The sequence below is a fragment of the Loa loa genome (assembly GCF_000183805.2).
Source record: "Loa loa unplaced genomic scaffold supercont3.249, whole genome shotgun sequence".
In the NCBI taxonomy this organism is placed as follows: domain Eukaryota; kingdom Metazoa; phylum Nematoda; class Chromadorea; order Rhabditida; family Onchocercidae; genus Loa; species Loa loa.
The window spans coordinates 18,598-41,403 of NW_018108429.1; the positions used below are offsets into that span (position 1 = coordinate 18,598).

The 22,806-nt window shown below is 33.7% G+C and overlaps 3 protein-coding genes across 3 annotated transcripts; 1 reads left to right on the forward strand and 2 right to left on the reverse strand.

Moving 5' to 3' along the window:
• Positions 1 to 2,299: 2,299 nt before the first annotated feature.
• LOAG_00928 (AGC/NDR protein kinase) lies at positions 2,300 to 6,386 on the reverse strand (the record flags this gene model as incomplete). The annotated part of the gene is made up of 10 exons (XM_003136468.2): positions 6,131 to 6,386; positions 5,558 to 5,697; positions 5,122 to 5,205; positions 4,861 to 4,984; positions 4,362 to 4,516; positions 3,824 to 3,988; positions 3,450 to 3,567; positions 3,178 to 3,290; positions 2,764 to 2,873; positions 2,300 to 2,447 (listed from the first exon to the last, which is right to left on the reverse strand). Exons 1-10 carry the CDS (start codon positions 6,297 to 6,299, stop codon positions 2,300 to 2,302), a joined length of 1,326 nt encoding a protein of 441 aa, XP_003136516.1. The 5' UTR covers positions 6,300 to 6,386.
• Positions 6,387 to 8,750: 2,364 nt separating this feature from the next.
• LOAG_18291 (hypothetical protein) lies at positions 8,751 to 17,659 on the forward strand. The gene is made up of 15 exons (XM_020450952.1): positions 8,751 to 8,870; positions 9,211 to 9,432; positions 9,567 to 9,731; positions 10,126 to 10,275; positions 10,510 to 10,611; positions 10,813 to 11,079; positions 11,256 to 11,624; positions 11,777 to 11,986; positions 12,384 to 12,506; positions 12,587 to 12,756; positions 13,069 to 13,233; positions 13,428 to 13,502; positions 16,614 to 16,788; positions 17,162 to 17,347; positions 17,526 to 17,659. The coding sequence occupies exons 1-15, from the start codon at positions 8,775 to 8,777 to the stop codon at positions 17,619 to 17,621; spliced, it is 2,571 nt and encodes an 856-aa protein (XP_020305315.1). The 5' UTR covers positions 8,751 to 8,774; the 3' UTR covers positions 17,622 to 17,659.
• A 451-nt stretch (positions 17,660 to 18,110) lies between these two features.
• LOAG_00931 (hypothetical protein) lies at positions 18,111 to 22,804 on the reverse strand. Its single transcript, XM_003136471.2, has 12 exons — positions 22,678 to 22,804; positions 22,052 to 22,166; positions 21,426 to 21,586; positions 21,149 to 21,247; positions 20,931 to 21,064; positions 20,247 to 20,450; positions 20,000 to 20,109; positions 19,549 to 19,707; positions 19,192 to 19,334; positions 18,868 to 18,978; positions 18,673 to 18,783; positions 18,111 to 18,471 (listed from the first exon to the last, which is right to left on the reverse strand). Exons 1-12 carry the CDS (start codon positions 22,759 to 22,761, stop codon positions 18,325 to 18,327), a joined length of 1,578 nt encoding a protein of 525 aa, XP_003136519.1. The 5' UTR covers positions 22,762 to 22,804; the 3' UTR covers positions 18,111 to 18,324.
• Between the last annotated feature and the right edge of the window lie 2 nt (positions 22,805 to 22,806).

Consider the following 22,806-nt stretch of genomic DNA (forward strand, 5'->3'; position numbering starts at 1 on the left):
AGGAAAATTATGAAGGACTTGTAAGAGTATATATATATATATATATATATATGCCCACATATTTATATATCACATAAGATGAAATATACCCTGATAGGAAAAATACAAACAAAACCAAAGGATTGTTTTAATCTAATACCGTAATTTATTTAATGCAATCCCTATAAAATATTACATATGTTAGATATGTTTTACATATGTTTTTCTATATCTAAGTACAAATAACTGATGTGTTATATGAAAAATCAAACAAAAATAAAACAGGGAACAAGAAGATGTCTACATCCAAACTGCAGATCATAGGAATGAAAACCGATAAACAAAAGAGACGCTTTACTAGAAAATACCATGCTTTGTCAAACAATTATGAATTCAGATGACTAATACAACTGTATATGAAGTGAGTTATATCGGAAAGAAAGACAATTATTTCACTCTTCGTCACATTTCAAAGTAGTTTGCCCCTAAAAAAATCACTTTTCTAAGTAACTTATCCTAGAAATTGATGGACACGTATACCATTGTTTACTCCAATCCTGGCAATCCTAACAAAAAAGACGTGTAAAAGATATAATTCGTTATGATGAAATAAGTCAACACTATCCACATGTGTTTTCACAAATTAAAGGAAAGTTCGTCTAACATTACTCACTTATAATAATATACTAAACTGACCCTAACCTGAATGAATTTCACTTTTGATATTACTGTTTACATATCACATATGTAGATAATGTTATGCTCCCTGTAAACAGTAGAATATTACGCCTCAAAAACTTGCAGATAGGAGTCAGAAAATTTTATCTTTATCACAAACTGTTGAAAAAAAGGCTTCTAATCTCAAAATGTCTCTCTTATTTTATATAATAGTGAAAAGAGATGAAGGAATCTGTGAAAGAATTTTTTCAAACCCAAAAAAATCAAAGATTTGTTACAACCAAAATTACTATATTAATTACAACACTCGAATTCGTAAAAAATGCATATATATTTCCCAAAAGAAAAACAATTAAAAGAATATTTCAGTATAAATATATGAAAAGAGGAATTGAATGTTGGATTTTCCGGTCAAAAAAATTCATTAAAACCCAATCAGTCTTTGTTTTGTTCAAGAAGCATTCATAATCTGCCAGGCGATGCAGCATTAAATACCACTGATGATACCGCATGATCTTCCATATCTTCATTGGTGGACTACAAAGGTATAGTTTATTAAACGAAATAAATAATCAAGAAATGAAACCACGGATAAAATCAAATGAGCTATGAACTAACATAACCCTATATCGATGACTGATATTATTCGGTTTCAGACGGTTCAAAAAATTCGTCTTCCATTTTTCAGCAACACATCACTGGATGAACCAATAGTAATAGTAACAACGACTTAGTAATGAACGGTGCATAAACTGTAATAATGAATGGTAAGCTAAGGCCTAGAATCTTATATCGGATTACAGAAATTAGAGTTAGGTGCAAATAAAATTTCTACGATAACACACCAGAGAGGATGAAGAAATTCTCAATGTAAAATTAAGACAATGAGGATATAAGCTAGCAATGGAGAGAATATCACAAAGACATCACAGTACCTATTCGTGGCTGCGCAATGGACTATGCCACGAGGCAGCCATACCTCTATGAGAACCCCGGTATATGTGTATAGAAAAAATTTTACACAGTTTTTACAATTAAGTAGGTTACAACGCCTTCTCAGCCTTTCCGTCACCATCAGGAACAAGCGAAAATATTTCTTCCTTCGCTAAGTAGACCCCTCTTATATATCACACTATTACGAAACTTATCAACAAACCGACAGTCAACTATTATCGAAGGCAACGACACGGAATTTGTTAGTTGATCATATTGTTTGTTTATTGTATAACTCATCACTGCTTACCAATTTATTGAGTACTATTTTTTTTTTTGTTGTTGGTTTGTCGGTTTATCGTTCAAAAACATCTCTAACATACCAAATAAACCTACATCACTGATAAAAGAAGTTAAATTAGCTTCTACGACACCTTAAACTATTCAATTGTGACAATTCGAGCAGTTAGGAGTAATTTCAAAAATGAGTTTCGATTTCAAACTAAAACACTAGAAATTCATAAATTTCTAAATTCCTCACACATTTCTTTTTGAATTGACGACTTTGAGTTAATCCATCAAATCGCCGGTACGTATAATTGGAGAATTCCCCTCTATCACCAAATTGCTTAGTTGTACCAATATCCAGCTTGTATTCAGCGGAAAAAAAAATTTTTAAAAATATGAAAAATAAAGGAAATAGGCGGAACTAATTGTGTGATGAATGATGCTGAGAACTAGGTGAAAAAAGCAGGATAATAAACTTACGAATGCGTAAATCGGCATCCGGAAATTCGTCAAAATTTGAAGTATCGTCGATGCTTTTCACATCGACACGAATGGGTGCGGGACACTTCCTGAAGAGAAAGAAGCAAATCAAAAAGTAACAGGCTTAATACTATTTCAGCTTCGATCTTTTAAAGATTGCTAATGTCTCTTTCGGCAAGACTTTTCATTTGTAAAAACATTTTCTTAATTCTTAATTTGGTCAGGTTTTCGGCAATTAACGCAGAAGAAAGCTACAAACCCATTTCGAAAAAAAAAAAAAACCAAATTATAGAAATTTGCAATGAATTCATGAAACACGGAAAAGAAATCTGGGAGTAGGACATAACTGGAGTTTCACTTTAAACATCAGAAATCAGAAATCTGTAACTCTGCTTTCATATCTACCTGATATTGTTCCAATCGATTCCGCGGAAAAACTGGCATGTCTTTAGCTCCTCCACACCATCACTATGGCCTAAACGATGTTCCGGTTCTGAACAAAACTTTTTGATCGCCTGAAAGACTCGCATTAAGCAAGTTATGAAACAGTCACTTTTTACTATTTGTCGCTTGGCATACTCTTGGATAAGCAGTTTTCCGGATCTCGTTGCAACCAGTACCATAATAGATGCCATTATATTTGACATCACCAAAAGACGAAAAAGAAATGTAAGGATAGGACATGACTCGAGTTTAACTTTACACATGAGAAATTTAATGTGAAATATAACAGTTCTATTATGAGCTTTTATAATCGTTGGTAAGAAGACAGACCGCTGTTCAGCCTCAGATAATAAAATGACCTAGAATTCAACTTACTGTCTTAGCATCCACAGAAATTGGCATTTCTGGTGGGAATAATAAGGTCTGTTTCCAGTTGATGACTTTTCGATAAGTTTCTTGAGGTGTTTCAGAACAAAACGGTGGATAACCTGCAGAACTACATGTCACAGTACAAAAACAAAGTCATTTCGGACGAAAATTTGAATATTTCTTGAACAGAAAACATTTCATACACAATTTGATTATCCTCTTGAAACTCAGAAATCTCAAGCTTCCATACTTTATGCTAAAATCTAGCAAATACCTACCTATAAGCATTTCATACATAATAACACCGAGAGACCACCAATCACATGCTTTTGTATAACCATTCGGTCGAAAAATTTCTGGTGCGATATAATCAGGTGTACCCACCGTTGAATAAGCCTGAGAGTTCATCTTTTTTTAGTTAGTTCAAATTCCAAATATCAACATCAACTACAGCACATCGAAACTTCGAACCCAAATTTTTTAAAAATATTTTATGTAATGAAGGACTTTAAATGATTTCAAACTTGAAAAATGAATTGATGGAATGATCACAGAGGAATTGTCTGGAGAATATTCAACATTTGAAAACTGATAAAAAAGAATTTTTGGTAATAGTTCATAAAGAATCATAGTGCCAAAAAAACTAATGTACAATTGCCCGTCTGTTTCTCTTCCATGTTTCAGCTTTTCGCTTCGATCCAAACGGTTTTGTTACAAAATCCTTTGGTAGTTGACTTGGCCAATTTCGATAGTATTCAGTTCGATGGGCTTTTTTCAGGCCTGTACACAGCCCAAAGTCCGACAGCTTTATATGTCCCTAAAAAAGTAATAGTGATGAGTGTATCTGATATGACATACAACAGTGCCACATTTTAAACGTGGAAACATCCCTATTTATCAGAACCTTTGGTGAGAGATTCCACTCTGTGAAGAAAACTGCGAATGTTTTTTTTTCGAACAAAGGGACTCTTGTGGCCGGCAATAAACTTACATGTGCGACTAGTTTACCACTCTGCACTCAATTTTCATCGGTACCTAACACGTCATGAACATGCATAAGTAAATAAATCAACGTAAATATCTTGCTTTCTTGAAATTCATCAAAAAACATTGCCAGAGTCCGGTAACAAATTTCATTTTTCTCCAAGGAATTCCGGAACTGCAGTCTTCCAATGAAAATTAAAACTTACCTTCGAATCCAGTAATAAATTATCTGGCTTAATATCACGATGGATAAAATTCAAGTTATGTATTGCTTGTATTGCCAATGCTGCTTCAGCAATGTAAAATTTAGTGGCATCTTCCGACAGTGTATCCTTTTTGATCAATAGTGTCATCATGTCACCTGAAATAGTCCACGCAACGATCCTTATAGTTAAATATAAAATTCTTTCTATATTTGACTAACCAATGAATATTCGGGATTGCAAATCTGTCTTTCAAGCGATAATAGTGTTTCTGCTGCCTCGAAAATCTCTGAGGAGGCACTTTATAAATTAAGACTATGTCCTGATCTTGTGTACCCTCAATCTTTACCTTTTTGCATGGCCATTAGCTAGGCATCATGTCACCTGAACTCTTTCCTCTCTCGAAAATACACTGAAGATCAAACACCCCAATCATTTCATGATTTTATCGCCACAGGTGCTTAAAATTATTCGAATCCCATTAACGACAAAAACAACCTACCGCCAGGTAAAAACTCCATTACTAAATACAAGTTGAGTGGGTCCTGGAACGAAAAATACATCTTTACAACCCATTCACAATCAGCCTCGGATAGTATATCACGCTCTGCACGAACATGAGCTGTCTGAAAATCGAGTAATTGATTACTGATTAAATTGAGGCTTCATGGGAGCAGCAGGTATTTCCTAAAATAAAATTCAAAAAGAGAACAAAATTTAAGTGGAAAATCGATAGCAATAGTTGCCAAGTTGGCCAAATCACCTGCTCCTTTTCAAGCATTTCAGTTTTTCGTAAAATTTTCATCGCATAAACATGACCAGTGTCGATTTTTTGAACCAGTCGTACCTAAACAAAAATTTGAAGTATTTGTTTTAAATTCCATGTGATAACTTCATTGCTACCAACGATGCTACCAGCTAGCATCTGATGGAAAATAAGGGACATGATAGCATATTTCATCACATTATACTGTATATTTCAATTCCTAGAATGGTAGTTTGTTTTTCAGCATAAGCAACAATTTGATATCTAGAGTGGTCAAGAATGGTAGTCCATACACATAAATTTATTAAGGAAGTAACTTCTTTACGAAAATTTCATTTATCTTCCATCTATCTAATACTAATATTACACCTCCATCTTTGGGCTGTAAGATTTCAAAAGTCTAGAATTATTTTAAATCCAATCATTCACCAACTTCTCCAAAAGCTCCTCGACCAATTACTTTAAGGGATGTAAAATCGGCGACGGTTAATCGTGTTCGTTTCAAACGTAGAAAATCTGTCTCTTTGGCCATATGTGCTTGCCTACGTACCGCTTTTTCTGACTCCGGAAGACCTGAAAATCAAAACAGGCTTCAATACTTTGTACAATCAAAAGACACATCAGAAATTCGGCAAATCATTCCGAATTTGACATTATTTACTAATGTGGTCAATTGTTACAGTACATTCTCGATTAAAAAAGTTATAACATATAACAAGTTATAACATAGAACAGTGTGTTATCTGCGATATTCACAGATAAATTCAGCCATATTTTGATCCATGACAGGTTTTTGTAAAAATTCCTACAAAACCATTCCTTCGCAAGTATTTGGAGGAGTAGTTTTGCAAAATTTTTACAAAAAAGGAAAAAAAACAATTTCTTCCAAATACTTCCGTAAACAAATGAATATTCAAACCAACAACTAGGCAAGCGAACAAACAGATAAACAATAGCACATTATTATGATAATAAGGCGATTTAACGAACAGCCCAATAAACCAACCTTCCATTTCCATTTTTTCTTCCAGTTTCTGCAACCTTTTCTCTCGCTCATGACACTGAGCTAGAGCTTGAGCGTAGCAGTTCTCGATAAGTAACCGGGTACGGTTGGCACGTTCCAAAGTATACTGGGATATTCGCGTACTGCTTGTTCGAGCTGCCGAGGAGGTCATCTTCCTAACGAAACACGCAGTACACGGCCAACATAAATGATTTCCGGCCAATACTTTCTTCAGCAACGCGTCCAATGCTTCCTGAAAACTATCATTGCTTTCAAAATTTCTATAATTTCACTTTGAAATAGCATTACTAATTGAAATTGGCGAAATGTTTATCGGATAAAAATTTCCCATTTACAGGATAATAAAAGTGAGTGATTCCTCAGAAACAAACATTCTATAGGATGGATATCTATCACCTATCTTAATATCGATCAGTAAGTTATTAAAACCTGTATAAAACAATCAGTAGTTAGAATTTAGCTTTACTCTTAAACTATCACTGATATACGAAAAAGAGGAAGAAAATTTGTGCATTAACAACAGTCTGATATAAATCAATAAGCTTAATGATAAAACTATCTCAATCAAAGCAGTTGAAATACAATAAAATGATGTTTAGAAATTAAAAAAAAAATAATTGAAAAAAATAAAACTGAAAAGAAAAACAGAGCTAATTTCAATGGCTATCATTATAAAATTGAAATTGCATCAAGCTTATCGATGCCATCTAATTTACTGCAATATTTTGGTTTACATATTAGCTTACTCAGTTGAACTGTTTGTAAGCTTTTCGATTAACTATTATTTTATTAGCAATGATCCTTGAAAGAAAAGAAAGAAAGTGTTTGTAATGCTAATAAAGCAAAAAATGCTTCCCTGAATCACACTGATACACTGACACTTTGTAGATTGTATTTTAGCCTGTTCCAATTAAATATCAATATTTTGCATAGCATTTACGTCATCAATAGAATCATACTTGCTAATTTAAAAAACAACAGTAGACGAAAAAATCCAATTCAATTTCATATTCTCTATTCCGATCGATTTTTTACTATTTTTTTGTTTGCTTGTTTGTTTTTGTTTTTGTTTTTTGCCTTTTTTATATATTTTTTTTCATTATAACCACTTGTTTAGTTGTTTACTTATTTAATATTAAATGCATGTTAATACATTTCTCTTTTTTCATTTCATATTTCATTAAACAAATAAAAGGAAAAAAAGCACAATGCGAGAAATGTTATAACTAAGATAGGAAGTGACAAATGCATACGTATATCTCATCATTTTTTAAAAACAAAATAAATAATCAAACGAATATATCAATGTATATTTTGATTTTATTCGTTAAAATATTACAGTTTTTATGTATTTTAATATAGCATTACTATCAGAAACGATTTTTATAACAAAATAATGTCAATGAAGATCAGAAAAAATGCTAAAATTCTTGTGAATCTCTGAAGGATAAATAGGAAAAAAAAACGGATATTATGTGGGAAAATATAAGAAGAAAAATAATTCTTCCGAATAGACATGATTCGTTATACATGAATGAAGTATTACACGTTGCCAAGCCATCATGTGTTTCCACGTATGGCTGGCTTAGCCGCGGAATACCAATCGCACCATAACGTTATTGAAGCTAAGGAAGGAATGGAATGGGTGAGATTATTTCCTGAATGTTTCTTATGAATGATTCACGTAATTTTCATCCTTTTTATGAAGTATCCGCCGGGGAAAAAAGATAGCTTTTCCATATTTAACGCTAATTTATCAGCGGTTAAATTCCAGAAACATATAATTATGCTTGTTAGTCAGATAACTACAATCGATTCAAGGTAGTGTTTGGTAGTTCTTTCAAATCACCTTCATTCCACTTCATCTCTTCACTCTTCTTCCTATATATGCGTTATTTATAGAATTTTTCTCATATCGATTTCTCATTTCCAAATCAATAAATATCTCTAAATGAGATGAACAAAAAAGAGGAACGAAGTTTACCCTTTAAAGTTTTTGCTTAAAAAACTACAATAGCGGTGCTCAAAACATTTTAAAAGTATATGTATATGTATTCATTAGGGTTATCAAGGCCTCCTGTTAATATTTTATCGAATCGTAATTAATTTTAGGGAAGGAATGAGATGATACTTATTTACATTTCAAAATGTGAAATTCTACCAAGACAAATTGTTTGTTTTCTATTTCCTTTGTCTTAGTATGCAGTAATATACAGAATTCTATTTACCTTTAGAAAGGAAAAATTAGATTTAACCTCACTAATATGCAACCGTAAATCCTATAAATAACAGCAATGATTATTGTAAAATTTATGAGATTTGAAAATTACTTTGAGTCTCTATCAAAGTAACACAAGAGAGATTAAAATTATATAGTTTCGTTTTGTAACTACCGTTTCCCTCCCACCACTCTCTTCCGCCAGCCTCCTCAGGTGGGTAGGATGTCGAAGTGCGCAGGTAAAATACAAAGGTAGTGATATGGAACGGAGAAGGGCGGGATTGCGGAGTGGTGTGCGATTGAGAAACGTTGTCTGAAATTCGACCTTTTGCTGCTGAATGACTTGTTTGTACCGGTCGAGGTACTGATTAATACGGTAACTGTTTGTAGAATAACGAGAAAAGTGTAATGGATAATGTTTCTGGAGTGGGAATGCTAAATACGAATGAAGCAGAATTGGTTCAACTTGATACAAAGTCAAGAATTGTTGGAGAAACTTATGCGGTATGACAAGTTTCAAGTAGTCAAGTAGTAAAATTTGAGCGTAATTATTGTGATTGCGTATGCTACAGCATTTTTCCACTGTTCACGATTGTTTTGATCGTAATTAATTGTTTCGTATTCCTGACTTCCATATGAATGATTATGGAACTTATAAATTACTATAGGGACAGTTCCACAGCTGTGATTGTTATAATCTTGGACGCTTGCATCCATAATTGCATTAATGTTAGTTCCTGCAGATGTGTGACACTTATAACTACTCATTTTTATTAATTCATCTAATGTTAAGGTTCTTACTCTGTTTTTTTTTTCTCACTGTTAACTTGTGATAGATTCGCAGGTGGAAAAGATTGTTGGGATCAAAACGAGTGAGACCGGCGAAAAGCTCTATAAAGTACGATGGAAAGGTTTCTCCGAAAGTGAAGATACATGGGAACCATATGAGAATTTAACGGATGGTTGTGACCGGTTAATAATTGAATATGAAGTTAATCGAAAATCGAAAAATGATGAGAATGGAGAACATTTGCAACCATCAACTAGTAGAAGCAATGATATATTAGTAAGTTCAATTGCTCATTTTAATTACAAATGTTGATTCGGTACTTTGTTTGTGGGTCTTCTTGAAGAGCCATTCGACACCATTAGCTGATTACATAGCTTCCCCAATTAATCGCTGTCCGATTATTATTTAAGGAAGATAGCGCCGAGCGAAATAGCCGACATACGCTTAATACCCGTTGGGAATACGAAACAGTTGAAGTCCTCACACCGGATGAATGGAATCGGTTTGGTGATGTTGAAAATCGTGAATTAGGAGGTCTTTATATTCCAGATCGAATTCCAACTGAAACGGAAAAGGTTTCATGATGAATTTGTGCCTTTGCTTTATTCCAAGCATAGTTCTTTTACTTTCAACTGGTATGAGGAATAATGGTGGAATTGAAAAAAAAAGTAATTGCTGTGCTATATCTGCATCTTGGAATGCATGAAGGAACATAGTATGTAAAGATGGACGCATCAATTAATCACGACTAAGGCTCGATGAACGATGACCTCTTCATAATTAGCTCAGTCTTGAACATTTATCTAATATTAAGTCTCAAAACTAGGATTTTCTTGTCCTCTAATGTAATATATCTCTTTGACATGGCAAGAAGCAGTCGTTTTAGAAAAAATTCATGATTTTAACCAAACAATCGTAAAGTTTATTTTACCCGCTGATTAATTTTCATTGAATTCTGTTGCATTTTAGCTACTGTGTAATCTTGCCCCGGATGTAGGACGCGTTACTAGAAATAAGCTGAAAACTGTTATGAAAACAGAAAATTCTCCAATAAATGAAACATTATCATCTGAATGTTGTAAAAAACAAACTACCAGTAGCAGACGACGAGGTGGAAAGGTTTTTTTTTTTTTTGTCTCAATAAATGACAGATAATATGGATTATATACTAAGAAAAAAGGTAGATATCGTCTTATAGTCTGAGGGCTCTTAGGTTGACCGAGAGCCGTGTCTTAGAAAATGTATGTGAATATTCGTAGAAATATGGGATTTAAAATGTTTGGGTGTACTGATTAATTCTTTTGAAATATAACTTGTGCTTTGCGATTCAATGGGAGGCTTGTAACTTTCCAGAAAAGTGGCACATCCATAGATATGAAAAAATCAATCGATGATGGGCGGCGTAGTGTTATCAAAGATGAAAGCAAAATGTTGACAGATGTCGGTAAAGCTGAGGTATTTTCCTGAACTGTCATTATAGTCTTAAACTATTTTAAAAGGATTATCGAACGCTATAGAAATCTTATCTAAAAAGGATTATAGAACGCTATAAAAGTCTATATCTGAAAGGGATTATAGAACGCTATAAAAGTCAGAAATCTAGATTTTTGGGTGAAACAACTGGTAAGAACAAAGCCTTAATCTGATTTCTCTTAGGATGAAGAATCTTCGCCATTAAAGTTTTCGGAATCAGCAGTTGCAGCAAAAGCAGAAATCCCGGATGAACTGTTACTGTCGCAGTGTGCTGATAATGGTTTACAGATTGTAGCGGCGGATACATCCACAGAAGATGACGAATCTACGGTGAATAGAAGTAACCCTTCAGTTCGTAACGCTAGTAATAGGCGTACAGGGCGAGGAAGAGGAGGAAGCCGAGGACGTGGAAGACGAAGGAAAGCATCCACACCACTTCATTCAAATGAGGTTCAGGGCATAATCTTATGGAAATGGCTCATGCACTCCCTGTTTTTATGTAGTCGCGTTTTTTAGATTTTTTCTTAAGTGTTACGAAATTTCATTTCTCAAAATTTTTTCATTTTGCCTAATCTCCTTTGAAATTTTGTTCATTGCTCGAAACATTTTCGACAAAACTGATGCAGGATGCCAATTTACCGGCTAGTTCTGAAGTGCGACCAGCAAGTGCTGAATTCTCTGATGAAGTGCCAAATTTGATAGTGGATGAAATGGAACCGATATCTGATGAAGAGAGGTTGAATTCAGTACGTGAAAATACGTGTAGGAACCATCGAGGTAGGTCTCGTGGTCGAGGGTTGGCAAAACGAAGCAAAGGAAAACGAACGACCGCCTCACGTGGAAGGGTTGTGGTGGATAGTAGTGAGATATCTGAGAGCAGCAGCAGACTAACTAAGGGCAAAAAACGAAAAGCTTCGGCAAATACTGACGACATTGTTGAAAAACGGGTATCTGCCAGTGAAGGAACGCAAGATGCCAGTGAAGGGACGCAAGACGTATGTTGCTTTGACTTCAATTGTGGGTGAGGCAAAGTAGTAATTTACTTAATTGCTCTTGCATTTTATCTCAAGTAAAGACTTTTAATTGTTTGATTTTTGGTTTAATAATTATGGACAGATGCAAATTTATCAGGTATGAACGTTCTCAGGTACTTCAAAATGTAGATGACACCACTCACATGCTTCCTGCAGATGATGAGTCGGATGAACCGGAACCAGATGTTTCAGCGCTGGAAATGCTTACCTTTGAAACACCACAGTTACCGATACCTATGACAAATGCTGAGATTTCAGCTATTGAAATTGCTACAATTCGCAGACATCAACAGAATCGCGAAAAACCTCTACAAACTTTTGAGGTGAACGATCTGAACTGAAATTTTTGTTCCCCAGATTATGAATTTGATAGTTAATGAAGGTAGAGCTGGAACTTGTAGTTTGAAACTTATAATTTGAATTTCTGCTATACTAACGATTAAAAGGCCAAAATCGAGTGTCTTTTTTTTTTTTTTTTTTTAAATATTCACGTTGGTAGTTTGCCACTTTTAACCTTGTCGAAGAACTAGTGCATGAACTACGTCTGATGATGCTGTGTTGCAACCGCGAAGAGAAGTGCCGTTGATCTCTGTAGAATAATGATCCAAATGTTGTTGTTGATACGTGGGAAAGGTCAAAAGCCATGCGCATTCCGTTCATCGTATTCCTTCGTTTCGGACATTACAGCCCGAAATCAAATCAAAAGTTTAAAATTTGCAGCAGTTTCGAAGCGCAGTTTTAACGAATCAACTATCGGCTATCAGATGGACGGGTCGTTGCGTACCAGAAAGGCGCGGTTTTGATTTCAATCAGAAATATCGTGGCAAAACGGTTGCAATTGAAGTAAGATAATTATTTTGACGAACAATAAATATCGTTTGGTTGAAATTTGAAAATTAAATAGAACAGTTTCTTTTCTTCAGTTATGCGAGAGGCCTTGCGGTCCGGCTCATGAAACTGATGACATGTTACGGCAAATTGTCCGTGACGGTGCACGGCTGGATATACCGGACGATACAAGAGGACGAATTCCGCTGCATTTTGCTATATCTTGCGAATTTTGGTGTCGGGTTAAGACCCTTCTGCATTTAAGGTCAGTTTTAGCAGAGTTTTATGCGAGGGAAATAATTTGACCATGCATCTCATCGTTATACTAGAACGCTTACAACTAAATGGAAACTTGATTCTGGACTGAAAAGCATTGTGTTAGTTCCTTATAATTTAAATTCATTCACTAATTGAATTAAATATAAATACAAGTTAAATTCACCAATAATAATTTACCAATAACTGTTAGGCCATGATTTGATTTGAGATAGAGTTAGAATAGCTACTCTTAATACATCTTTAGATCCCGGTAGTAATGAGGTTATCTTTCACTCAAGTTTTATATAAAAATGTTCAGATCACCAGTAAATACTGAAGATAAGGACAAGAAAACACCCTTGCACTTAGCAGTTCTTACTCCTCGTGCACCGAATTTCGAAGTGACGAAAACGATTTATCTACTTCTTGAATATGGTGCTGATGTTAATGAAGTGATCAAGAAAATGACACCACTGCGAAACAGGTGATCTGATATACATTTAAACCGAATAAGTTTTTTGTTTTTGTCGGGTCTCAGAATTCCGAGTTCAAAGGAATTTCGAGTTTTGAAGTTTCGAAAACTTTAGCGAGAAAATGGAAAAAGACTTCTCGTTGTTTCGAATCTGTTAATGACTTTTTATTCTCCTTTATCGAATTTCATTTTCCATTCATTTTAAGATATCTGCCAAATCTTATCGACCATCAGCAGCGCCTTTCAGAGGCTTTTGATGAAGCAAGGATGAAAACTTTGGTGTAAGTTACTAAACAGTATTAAACGTATGGACTTTTGGAATTACTTTCACTCATTATTGGGTTTTTCCGACGACTCGAAAAAACAAAGCTGTAATATAGTTTCGTTATGACAGAAAAGGTAAAGAAGAAATGAGAAAAGATAGGAACGTATGGAAAAAGGTTCATTTCTCCAAAGACTGACATTTATTTCATCGCAACAAACAGAAGTTCGAGGGAGAGGTGCACGTCATTGGACAATAAACTGGTTTTCAAAATAACATTTTAAAACATCGAGTAATTTTTATAATTATTTTTTTATCCTATTCACATTATATTCAATATGTTATGTAAAAGTCAAATGAATTCAAACTTTGAAGTTTCGCTTTGATTAATCAACTTTCAAATTCTTAAGAAAGTATTTGGAAGTCGATTATTCAGCTTATGTAAAAGAAGATAACTACAATTTAAACATTCAATTAGAAGGTTTCGAAATAATCGCAAATGGTGCGACGTTATTGATTGGTCTTAGAGGCTTATTTCACATTCAGAGAATTTACGGAATGTAGTTTTCCACGTCATCCTTCGAGACATTTACTCTGTTTCCAATAATCAATCAAGTATACGGTGCGACGACACAATCAAAGTGTTTTGTTGGATGATGATGAAGGGAACAAAAAATCATTAGATTTAGCTAGAAGAACATGGCGAAAGGGTTGGATGAGGAAATGGATGTATTTCATCATACTTTTGAAATTCAAAAAATTTGATATAACGAATGGCAAAATCAGGGCTTTAACAGAAAACCTGTAATGACCTTCCTTTAGAGAGGTCAACAAATTAATTTTTGAATTGTTGATCGATTTTCTGGTTGTAATCAATAAATGTAGTACATAGTAAGTTGAAGAATTTAATAAGTAATCCGTTATTATTGCAGAAGTTCTTTGTCACCTAGTTCTATTTCAATTTGATATTACGAAAATGGTAGTAATGCAGGAAGACATATTTCGCTGTTTTCTTTATCAAGGATTTTATGGATATATCGATATTTTGCAAGTGTTATAGATAGATTATATTTACTTAAAATTTATTCAGGAAAAACGAAATTGTGCGAATTTTCACTTTTGATCTTTGATCTTTTTAGGTACATCTACAAGGTTATAATAAATATGGCTGAGAGCAAGAAATTTGTCGCCGCTAACTTTTAGCTTTATACTATAAATAACAACTGAGTCGTAAGCATGAGATCATTCGAAATAGCACATGCCATCCATCGACGGATGTCTCTTCGTCTGATTTTCTTATTAGGAGCATGGATGATTTCTTTATTCGAAGCTGAAAAGTACTATGTGATGGTAGATTTCAGTTCTCTTATTTCAAACAATTACAGATCAACCACCATCATTAAAGTAGTACTGATAAATCAAATAGTTGTCAAAGAGAGATGAAGAAAGACTGGAATAGTCTATACTCTACTCAACTAGCTTTTTGTGGAATGAATTAGCTAATTCTGAAAATGAGGAAAGAGGTGATAAATAGTTGATGGTGTACATTATAGTAGCTTCATACATAGAGCGTGCATGTGCATGTATGCGTGCACACATACACATATGTATACATGCGCATATGGTTGGTATTAAATGAGGAGATATTTTAGGGTACAACAGGACAAGAAAAATATACACAATATTTCAAAACTTGATAAAATGGCGCAAAAATAAATTTTTCACCTCGTTGGATAGAGGAATGCTTTTTTTTTTCTCGTTCTCTTTTAACGATAGTCGTATGGAGTGACTTAAAATATAAATAAGGTTTACTTATTTCTATTGGTTCCATTCCCTTTCCTTTTTAAGAAGTTATATTAAGAGAAATTTGCAACTTTTTGTCGTTTAGTAAAATTAATTAATTTGTAAATGTATGCATGTCATTAGATGATGGACTATATCTTCATGCGAAATTTTTCATAGAGTAATTTTTCCTTCCATCTGTCTTCCTAATTTTCCATCGATTTTTTCTCCTCCCAAATAAATTATTCCAACTTTTGCTTAGATCTACCGATGTTTATTATTGTTTTCTTGCTATTTTCCATATCATTTTTTATGTTTTAGCTTAATTTTCAAGCATTTATTTCGTTAAAGAAAAAAAAAGATTTGAAGAATTCCTAAATTCCATTCAGAATTGATGTCAAGAGGGAGGGAGGGGGGGGGGAAGAAAAAAACGAGGATTTTCCAGTATAAATTGAGCTGTAAGTCTAGTCGTTACTCCGTTATATATTATCTAGACGGAGTCCTTTAATTTACCATTCAACGATACTAGTGAGGAAAATAGGTATGAAAAGAGACAGGAAAAGATGTAGTAAATTCAGTTTTTTTTGTCGTTTTTTCTACTTTCTAAGTTTTGTAGGTTTTTGAATATTACGAGAGTTTGGAATTTTTATCAAAATTGAGTCACATTTTCTGCAGATTTGTACACAGTGAGTACGTGAAATATGGGAAGTTTTTTAATATTCAAACTGTAGGTTTGACGAGATTTGAAAAGAAAAGAAAAAAAAACATTAACTAATTAATACGATATGACGATTTTTAATAGGATATCTTCCAAAATTGGAAACTGGGCAGAGCGAGGTTTTGATATGGAAACTTTCTCTTTTATGAATTTTCGTAAAAGTTCATCATCTCTATCTACATATTTCTCTGTCTACTGAACCGATTTGAAACAGCTCTATTGAAGATGCATGCTTGTGAGCTGCATGATTTATTCACCTACTCTTTGATATTATCGGAAAACCTATGAGACATGCAGTTCTCACTCGGTTATTCGGTAACCTCCTAGAGTTCTGATTGTCATTTTTTCATTTTTAAACAAATTTACTGTATCACTCGCTAGATTACCTTTATTGATTTGTCTTTTCGCTGTCATTTGAAATAAAATGAAATTTTAATTCAGAAAAAAAGAAAATTTTCATTTATTTTACGATATAAATCCATTAATGACATATAACCTCATGCTTTTATAAGCACATGCTATTGCTAATTTAGCTTCAGTTTTGTGCGCAGCACATCAATTTTTTCAAAACAAAAAGACTTCGGGCTTACTGAAAACTAGTCTATACAAATGATTTCCACAATTTTCCAGAGACATAACAGTGAAACGAATCCTTCTTCCGGTATCTGTCCGAGCAATGTGGGGATTTGAATCGACGAATTGGACCACTGAAATTGGTTTTAATCATGAAACGTTCCAGTTTCCCAATGATCGCTACGCTTATATGATATTACTTGCCGTCTTCGATTATCGTAGCGCACGATATGTACTAAGCATTTTTGCTTATCTTTCCTAAATTTTTAAAATTATTGATTATTTAACGATTACATCACTTCGTTAGATAACAATGATCTAATTTTTAATTTAGAACCTTCCACATATGTCTTGATGTTCGAAGATGTGTAAATCATTTGTCATTTTTACAATTTCATAAAATCATTGGTTTTCGATTTCCTATAAACCGCGGAAATGTTTTGCTAGAATAAGTATTGGATTAGCAAAAGTTAACGTGGAAATACTAATTTGTGCAATAGTTGGTGGTCCAAAATTTCGTTCTTAATCCACATCAGATCTGACTTGTTGCTTGTCGCAAATATTTCAAGTTAAAAATTTTAAAACTTTTAACTGAAAAATTATAGTGGCGTGTACGAATGTGGGGTGAAAGTCCGTTCGACGATGTGCAAATGAATGATGCCGCGGTGGAACCGCTTACCAATAACCCGAAGGGTTTCATTTATGTGACTTCGCTGATCAATGGCTGGAATAAGTTGAAGATCAAATTTCAATCGTACGTCAAAAAGAAGAAATGGTTAATGATGGCACAGGTGAATATGGGTTCCTAAATTTTTTTAGGAGGCAAAAATGAAAATTACACAAAACATAATTTATAAATGTTAAGCATTTCTTCTTTCTGGTTTAATTTGATAAGATTCTATACTGTTCAAAATTGCAGGGAAGAAGTAACTACTGACCTCAATCCTATATTTATGATTTTTTTTTAAGGTATTGCTTGTACAGTTACACAAACCTGCTTCGTATATACCGAGACCCGCGCTTGAAGTAGCCCCTGAAAGTGGTACCGACTGGAGACATGAATGAAATATTAATTCCATGACTTCATAGGATTTAGGTTTCGGTTAGATCAGTTTATTGTTGTTTATACTTGTTTTTTGAGTAAACTTGTATTCGAATGTTCTAAGTATGAATTTTATTTCTTGAAGTAGCTTCTGAAAGTTATACCGATTGGGGACATGAGTGAGAATTGATTTTATGACTTCATAGGATTTATTTAGGTTTCGGTTAGGTCAAACTTATTGTTATTTATACTTTTTTTGGAATTTTCGAACAGGACTAGAATTTTCATCCAGCATGGCATTGTGCAATTCCAAGGACTACATTAAACGGAGTATTAATTATGGTAATCTTGAAAGTTACCAGAAATCAAGTAAATGATAATATATTGGTCACTCAAAATCTGTTAGATGGTTGTATAATGACATTAACATTGGCTTTAAAATTAGTAAAATTTAAAGTCAATATGATCCAAAAATTCTAGTCCCTTGTTTGCTTAGTACCAGAATTTTCAATCGTTTATTATGGTTTTATCGGTACTGGTACGTGTTTCAGTAATACAGTTCGCTCATGGAGATCATAAATTAGCGTAATAAAGGGCATTATTTCTCCAGCGGAAGTGAGATGTGCAAACATTTACTGATTGCTGTTCGCAGTGATAAAAAATAAAGTCAACATTAAATGAATTTTCAAAATTTAACATTTATATTTTTTATGGGCTAACCAAACATTATTCATCATCAACATCTGTGAAATCATATGGTTTGAAGATCTGTTTCAAATTATCCACCAGTTTTGTTTGTTCACTTTTCTCCAACTCACAATGACGCCAATCAGTTTTTTCTTCACAGTCCAACAATGCTGGTCCTGCCAGTACCTATAATTCAGCTTTTGTAGATATAGGGTGGAGTTCATTCTAAGTAAAAATCTCCGAAAAAGTTTCTAAAGTTTTTGAAGGACGACTCTAACTTTGTCTCAAGTGTTTTTCAGTCAACAAATTCAAGTGCATTGGGAGCAATACACAGTGGAACTTAGAAAGTCAATGGCTTAACATATCCATAATATTGGATATACTTACTTCTCGTCCAAATTGCAATGGGAAATTGGCCATTTTTAACGAGTAAAGTCGGTTACCATCTGGAAGCTCAACAAGAAAATATGGACAACCTTCATTTACTGTATCCCAAATCTGGAAAACATACATTAGGAATATTTTTGCAGAAAATAAAAAAACAAAGAAAAGAACTGATTTCAAAAATACTAGGAAGTTTACCTCTTCGTCCTCTCCGAGGAATACCATTTCTATGTTTTTTATTTGTGCAGCATTCAGAAATGAATTCCGCAAAGCCTTTGAACAAGTTTTCGGGATCGGTACAACTTGCACCTGTAATACGCTTTGATAATCATTATAACCGAAGTTTATGGAAGCGGAAGAAAGATACAATAATGGCAAAGAAATGGAATAGATAGTGTAACCCAAATTAAGTAATGTGTTTGCAAAGTATGAATCCAAGGACTGAAATAGCATGGTTTCAGAAAGCACGGGTTTACTACTTGGAAGAAAATGAGGAAGAGCTCGAATTAGAGAAAAATGAACCTGCAGATGCTGTGTTTTATAATTCCGTTCGAAAAACACCGGTAATTTGCCTTGTTTGTTGAACATTAATGTTAACGCATCTTTGTATTTTTTGATGTCATCTCTAACTGCTTGTGGAGCCGCCACAACTGACTGTATATGACCTATAGAGTAAAGCACATTACTGTGCTATTAAGTAATCGAACTATTAGCAAGTTTAAGAAAGAGAGTTTGATTTCAAGTAATTCGAAGAAAAAATTTTCTGGAACAATATGTAGAATTACTGTAGTTACAATATGTAAACAATATGTAGGAACAATATGTAGAATTACTGTATTACTGTAGTTCAATTAAAAAAAGAAAAGAAGGAAAACTAACCAATTGACAAAATCATTACATGATCATCTACCAGTGGACCTTTTGGCATAGCTAAATAACACTCATCGGCTACAGATATTACTAGATACTGCTCTACATCCACGTTTGACAGACAGAACCAGCAAGGCTGTTGGACACGTGGCTCTCGAGAGGAAGATTCTAAGAATTTGGCAACATCAAATTTTTTAGTAAACGACGAATGAATTAAAATCAGGGATATTTTGGTAATAAACACCGCGAAAGTCCTTTTAAAATTATGAAAATTGTATCCGGAAAATTTGCTTTCTGCTCCGATGATATTTGCATCCATAATTTAAAGTGTTCTGAACTTTTCCTACTAAAAGGAAAGCTGAGATTTTACAAAGATGCCATTTTTAAATTTTAGTAGGGCGAAAATTCTGTTTTAATCTCAAGACGAGTGGAAAGTATGCAGTTCTTCTCTTAAACGTACCATCTTTTTTCCGTCGTTTACCGCCATGATCAACATTATCCTCAACTTCATCTGACATATCAAAGAAATATTGTTCCTTGAAATCCTGTTGTTTCTTCTTTTCTCTTTCGCTAAATAAAATTTTTACAAGTTTCAAGTTTCTAGTCGTTACTAAATTTGACACAAATATTGGAGAATGTGGTTCGTTATCAACTTAGTGCACTTGCTATGATAATCAATACTCTAAGATCATACTCTAAGATGTTACTCTAAGATCATTCGCGCCAGGATCTCCATATATGGAAACTCGGTAGCATTATTTGGTTGTGCTGTAAGTTCAACTCTTGATAATTTTCGCATAGGTGTTATTGAGAAAGCATATAGCCACTTTTCCTTCTCCGGATTAATTACTGGAGCTAAACCAATGAAACGTGTAACATGCTGAGCGGCTTCCTGTAAGACTCGATGATTCCTGGAATTTTTTTTTCCTATTTAGAATAGTGGTTTCCAACCAATGTCCTGTCAGAACTAAAGTATGGTCCCGCGAGGACTGCGGCGCGGTGAGTGGAAAACAGGTCGGGGTTCTTTTTCTATAATATAATATTACTCTTGTTTGACTATTATGCTAAAAATTTTGATTAAAGCTTATTTTCAAATTAACAATGCATTATTTTTGAACCTTGTGGTCCCCACCACAAATAAAAAAGCCAAAGTGGTCCCTGGACAGAAAAAAATTGGGAACCACTAATCTAAATGTTTCTCTTAAAATTCTGAATGTCCTAAATAGTTTCAGAGTACTTTATTGTTACTACTTGTTTACGTGGTAATTTACGTAGCAATTTCAAGAGTACAAAAAAAGGATAGAATAAACTTCCGAACATGAAGAGATGGATGGCAAGTAAATTAAGAAATCATATCAATTCAGTTTTAAGGCTTGAAAAGAAAATTAAACCTGTATGGTGTTCTTTCGTAATGTGTACCCATCCCAGCAAAATGATAACGGGGTTTTAAGCCTGCTGCAAGTTGTGATAAAATGCAACTTCCTTCAACATCTTTTTTCGGACAATTTGTCGAAAATTTTGAAACCTGAAACTTGACAGAGCTAAAAACCTATTTCGATAACCATCAAGACTGAAGAACTGCATAACAAGAAGTAATATGAACTGGTACCCCAGCAGGCCACATGGATGTAAGCAAAAGATCGAGTCCCACATATCCAGTACTCGCTTTCACATACTTTAGCAATTCCGTAACATCGTTCTGGTCGAACTGAAAAAAGTGATAAATGCCATAAACTATTTAATTACTTCAATAATAAACTCCTCAAACAATTAAAACCAAATAAGTGGATAAAAAATTTACCTGAAAGGAAAACGAATAGGTCTCGGCCTTTCAAATTCTCAAATTACCTTAAAAGATTCTCAAATTAAATTTTAGAAAATGTTACCTGGAAAGGCAAACCTTGTGTGCCCTCAATTCCACTTACGTATGCTACTTGAAGACCACCTGCTGTATTCAATATACCTCTTTTCCCAAGGTATGTTAGATTTGCAAAGAATTCGACACCATCTTCCGGATAAAATCGCGATGTCGACGGGCAGCATGATCCTATTTATAATTTAGTAGTTTTTGGACAAAATTCATCATGAAGCTTCCGCAATTTCAACTTTAAATCTAAAGTTCAACCTCTTAATTCTAAACCTTCACCTCTATTTTGCACATTGATATTTCTTTGAAACCACTGAATTCAAATCGAAAATGATTTCTTATCTACATTCTTTTTCCATGAATTTTACTTGTCGATAGGAAACCAAATTTACCAGTGATTTAAGGAAATTATTAAAATTAATTTCTCGTTTATTCTTTGCCCACCGGTGGTCTAGTAGAAAAAAGTAGAAATACGTAAATACTACTTTAGTACCAACTTATGTTAGTTATGGTCAACAGATAAAAGTCCTAAAGATATTCCCGGTGGCAATTATTTAACCAATTCCTGATTGAGCTGTAATTAGTAATAATTATTAGAAATTGAAAATTTAGAATTATAAAAAGAAAAAAAAACTGCAAAAAAACCTAAGACATATGTAGAAATGGGCATTTTGACAACACCATTAATGATTCGTTCGTTTGATTCCTTATCCGGACCGAAAAATTCGCCAACACAAAAAAGCATATCAAATGGGCCATTCTACAATTAAATCAAATAATTCTAAGCGTCATTCTTCATTGTAAATTTGTTTGAAAAGTAATGATAAAGTTGCAATTACCCAAATATTTTTGGTCCTTTCCGCTCACTTCTGTTGTTCATATATCAAAAAGGAAAGATGCACTCATATTCTCAAGGACTTACTAATTCAATTGCAATTATCACCAACTTATCCTAAAGTTTTTCTTATACTTCATATATAGATCAGTTCCACTGAAAAAGTGCTTGAGTTTTCATTTTTTTTCTTTTTTTTAAGTTGAAAGTCGCTCAATGACATTTTTCGCAAACTAATCGTACTAAAAACCACCAAACAAAAACAGGTTATGAAAAATAAGATATTGTCTGTACCCGAGGATATCATAATTTTTTGTTACCCAACCGACCCATAAGAATCACTTTCACTTATTAAAATATGGTTGAAGGGTAAAAGAAATAATTTGGATAAGACAATACGGTAAACAATACGTTTTACGATAGTTCTACAAAAGCTTACTTTTTTGTTGACGGCATTCACTCGTTTCAGCAATGAATCAAACTGCCCGTTTACATCACCACAAACAAGAATTTTTAGAGACATTCTTCAGATTTCCAGTAAAGCAGACTTGAAAAATCTATAAGTTAA